The sequence below is a fragment of the Podarcis bocagei genome, assembly GCF_964188305.1.
Source record: "Podarcis bocagei genome assembly, chromosome: 12".
Taxonomy (NCBI): domain Eukaryota; kingdom Metazoa; phylum Chordata; class Lepidosauria; order Squamata; family Lacertidae; genus Podarcis; species Podarcis bocagei.
The window spans coordinates 17,612,124-17,616,930 of record NC_138137.1 but is presented as its reverse complement, the minus strand read 5'-3'; the positions used below and the strand labels follow the sequence as shown (position 1 = coordinate 17,616,930).

General features: G+C 39.3%; 1 protein-coding gene across 9 annotated transcripts in view; it reads left to right on the top strand.

Annotated features, from left to right (window-relative positions):
* RBMS3 (RNA binding motif single stranded interacting protein 3) overlaps window positions 1-4,807 on the top strand; it is a gene marked incomplete at its 3' end in the record, with an annotated part of 773,357 nt that overhangs the window by 628,967 nt on the left and 139,583 nt on the right. For all 9 annotated transcript variants that reach the window (XM_081164680.1, XM_081164679.1, XM_081164684.1 and 6 more), the window contains one exon: window positions 1,918-1,997. In XM_081164680.1, the coding sequence (XP_081020806.1) occupies window positions 1,918-1,997 (80 nt within the window). The remainder of the gene's footprint in view (window positions 1-1,917; window positions 1,998-4,807) is intronic.

Sequence of the window (4,807 nt, the reverse complement as noted above, 5' to 3'; positions counted from 1 at the left end):
ATCACGATCCCTATTTGCATGCTAACTAAAGGTGGCTGGGAAACAGAGAAGATCAGGAGGGAAGGAGGAAATGAGCAGAAAGTTCAAAATGTGGTGTTAAAGGAAATTAGGTGCTTCCGTCTCGTGGAAGTGGAAGTGTGGTACCCAGGTAGATTCAGCTAGCGGAAAGCTTTTTGTCACCGTTTCTTCTGGAGAATTGGACATCTGAAGTATAGGGGGAGGGGAATTACTGTCAGATGCAGAACAAGACAATCATTTTGGCTTCAGAAAATGAGAAATGCAAAGTTGGTAAGGGGATAAGATTCCCTCAACCAACTTGCTACTTCAGTCTCTCAGAGTTTTTCTTTGGACAGCAAAAAATTGCAGGAAGGACCAAAGGAGGGGGGGGGGTGTTGTTTTCCTCAGGAGAAACCGCTCTGATAACAACTGCTGCCATTTTGAAAATTACAATCCTTATGTTTTGTTCCGATGGACTGATTTAAATCTTTTTTAAAAGTTTAAATTTAAAATATTTTCCCCAATTTACCCCGACTGATTTAACTTTCCCTTCTGTATTGCTTGTATTGTGGTTGAGGAAGTTTAGTTGGGTGGGGGGGAATATATTATCCCGACTGAAGGCCTTACCAGGGAGCATTTCATAATGGTGATATTGTCTGGGAAACAGAGGGTCACTTATGAAGGGGGGACGTGCATACCCCCCCACCCCATTTCTCCTGAATGCAGGATGCCAGGAACACCACAGCCCATTCAAAGTTTATTGTAGCCTGCACCTCAGTGAAACATGTTTTTAAAACGCCAAAAGTAGCCAGTTTCCCTTTGAGGAAAGATTGCAACATTCGAGACTTTTAAATAAAATATTGTGCATGTTGTAGGAAAAGTGGATAGGGAAAAGTCTTTCTCTAATAATAATAATAATAATAATAATAATAATAATAATAATAGTAAAATCTGGGACCATCCAGTGAAAATGAATGCCAGAAGATTCAGGGTAAACAGAACTAATTCTTCCGTATATTTATAGCATGCACAATACACTTTTAAAGCACATGACTTCCTCAGAATAACCCTGAGAATAGTAGCTTCCCCTTCACAGAGTTATAATTCCCAGTCCCCTTAGCAGCCTACAGTTCACAGGGTTCTTTGCGGGAAGTCATGTGCTTTGGATGCACATAGTTAGTAAAAGTCTAGCAGGAACTGAAAAATGAGCAGCCGGTGGGAAACGAAGAGGAAGAAAACGGGGGGTGGGGAGATAAGATGTTAAAATATTTTCGAAATGGCATTTGAAAATTGAGCGGCTAATAAGAGTGGGAAGAGAAACATCAAGATGGCCGGTTGGGGAGTCATTTTTTTCAATCTGAATTAATGAGATGTCAAATTTGTAGAAAAAAAAATTTTTTTTGGAAAAGCAATAAAAATCAAACATATTAAAAATAAATGTGCTTTAAAAGTATTGTGTGGATTTGAAGGGAGTGACGGCCACCAACTCTGATTGCTTTAAATGGGGATTAGGCAGTTTCATGGAGTATCTGTAGCTATTAGCCATTCTGATTATGTACTACCTCCAGTTTTAGAAGTTGCTGGAGAATTCCTGCATGTGGGATTCCCATAGGCTTCTGGTTGGCCACGGTGAGATCAAGATGCTGGACAAGATGGTTCATTAGCCTGATCCAGCAGCTGCCTCTGATTTTCAGAACACACACACAAAAAGGTAATGTTGTAAGTGTAACTGACACAGAGACTTGGATGTACAAAACCAATGCATCCAGACAGAAAATTATTGCCATTCCTGTTAAACTATCAGTATAAAGGAGGCAGGAGGCACGTTTCATTATCAAGTGATATTGCATGACTTTTTCTTGGTACCTGTCATCTGATCGATGCTCCATAATTATTATTATTATTATTTCTCTTTCTCAGGATGGAATCTACCGAAAAATGTGAAGTAGTTATTCAGCATTTTAATGGGAAATACCTGAAAACACCCCCTGGTGTGCCAGGTAAGTGTTGTGTGTTCTCTCTGTGTGTGATAAAATATGGAAGCTCCTTTCCCAGAAATGGTTCTTGAGGAGAGTTCTGACTTGACATTTCACATATTGGTGTCTCCCTCTCCAATTTGCATTGAATTTGTGCTGTTGTATGTCTTAGGTCTAGACACCCCCACCTCCACATTAAATATATTAATAAACAAACCAAATAAACTGGTCGGGGGGAGGAGAAAATGAGAGTGGAGGAAGATAAAGGGGAAATAGATTTAACTCAACCTATGGAATCTCATTACATAGAAAGGTCACTGAACCCATTTCCCACTATCATGAGTTCTTACTTGCCATCAATGTATTTACTGTCCTTTATGCCACAGCGACTGGACCTAACGGTCAGGGGTCCCTTTACCTTTACAGCATTTTAGATTGAGCTTGAATTGCTGTAGTGTTTCCTCTTTGTTGCTCACAATTACAGCTTCCCACATTTTTATTTGTTTTCCTTACTAAAATAGAGAGCAGAATGAGAATGCATGTGGGCACATTTACGTATTATGCGCAAGATCTAGGTTGACTTATGCGTGTAAACAGTAGTTACATGTGAATCCTGATGATCGGAATTGGAAAAGTATGTCACCTTCAAGTCACACAAAATGTTGTGTTGCACTTATGGCCACTTGGAGTAGGACATTATTGCTATTATTATTATTATTATTATTATTATTATTATTATTATTATTATTATTATTATTATTATTATTATTTGCATACCATCCTTCACCTGCAGATCTCAGGGCAGTTCACAACATAAAATTACAATATAAAAACCACAAAATGCATAGAAAAACAAAAACAAAAAACCTCCTCCCAGGAGATCAAGGTTGTGTACATCTTGGCAAGTTGTACACAATAAGCAGCAGATCTTGCCAATAGCTTGCATATGATGGAGGTGCGGGGCCCCCAATGCACATACAGTATACCGGGCCCAGGAAATCCTGTTAGCATCCCTGATGATGGCATCCAACCTTTCAGTGCAGAAAAAATACATCCATTGGAAGAGCCACTCAACCCACCCCACACCCTGGTTAAGTAAATATTAATTAACAATGTATGTGAGTAGATTCACATGTTATCCTAGGGAAACTCAAGATCGGTCACAGAATATTGTGGTACAATTCTACATACAAAGATACCAGCAGATGGACACTCCTTCTCTAGCAATTGCAGTAGTTGCGATATGAACCTGCCTAATATCATAGCTACACCCGATGGAAATGCGAAGGATAGCAATGATTTCGAGCAGATTTCCAGTCAACAGAATCCTTGTCCTCTGTAAACAATCTCCCATGTCACTCGGTAATAAAATGCTCTTAGCATATGTGAGTCAGCTGGCCATAAATGCAGCAGCCTTATGACTTTTAACTGTAGGATTTCCCCAAGTTTTATATGCATAATATTGAATTCAGAGTTCTCATCCAAAGGAAGTGTTAGGTGGAACTGCGCCATGTGTAAATTATCTAGAAACTATGGGCTGTTTTAAACTTACACAATGTTACCTACAATCCCAAAATCCAGCATTCATGCTATGGCAGAGCTTCCAGCAGCCAATGAAACTGCAAGAACTAAATTTACAGAGATCATGTTTGGGCTCAGGAACTATTTCAGTGTCCTTTAGCTTTTGGAGAACTGGGAGTGAGTGCAGGGAACTCAACTTCCAAGTTTTGGCTTCTGAACAGGAACTCTAGAGTGGAGGCAAGGAAGGAATAAGGACAAATGAATCTGTCAAATTATGATTTCTCTCTTTCTCATTTTTTCCCCAATCTTGTCTTTACATCTGCATGGGTTTCTACATGGGTTTTCTTTCTTTCTTTCTTTCTTTCTTTCTTTCTTTCTTTCTTTCTTTCTTTTTTCTTTCTTCTTTCTTTCTTTCTTTCAAAAAGAGCTCATGAAAATTTATCAGTATTTTAGTGCAATTTTCTCCTAATATATGCATTAGTGTATTTTGCCTGAAATGCAAATTTTGTAAGCAATTTTCTGTAATGCACTTTTCTATATTATTGTTGCAAATATATATACATTTTTATGCACATTCTATATGCATTTTTGCACACACATTCCTTGACTGGAGAACTGCATTGCAAAACTCCCAGAGTGGAAATTTTGAAGGATGTCTGGTTTTTTTCAGTTTGCATATTATTTCAAGAACTGTCAGTTTGGTAATTTTGCTGTGAATTGTGAATGAAATTTCTATCCTATTCCTAGCAAGGCCTTGGAATCCCTGAATGGGAGTCAAGCCCTCTTTCTCCTCACAGCTGTGTCCAACAGTGGGGACAATGCCCCACATAGAATCATAGAGTTGGAAGAGACCACAAGGGCCATCAAGTCCAACCCCCTGCCAAGCAGGAAATATCTTGCAGGTCTAAGCTCCAATCCTATTGGATTCCTAAATGGTCAGCCTTTTGATGGGCAACAAGGATAAGCATTATTAAGCAAGTCAGTACTTAGATGAAGAATGGGGATAAACAGCAGCTCAGCACTTAACACATAGCACTATGATCAGCATTTTGAATCACCAGCCATTATGCCAACATTTTGATTAACATATGAACATACCGTTTGGAAAATAGAACCCTTGAAAAGCTGTAGCCCTTGGGAGAACTACATCTCCCATAATTCCATTTTCTTTTCTACCATCGCAGCTGCTGTTGCCACCGCTATTTAATAAGGCGCGTGCTTTGGGAAGTGGGGGCAAGCAGAAAAAGGTCCCCTGGTTTTTCTGGAAGATCCCAGATCACCTCTGAATTAATCCTACGAGTTTAGGAGAGACC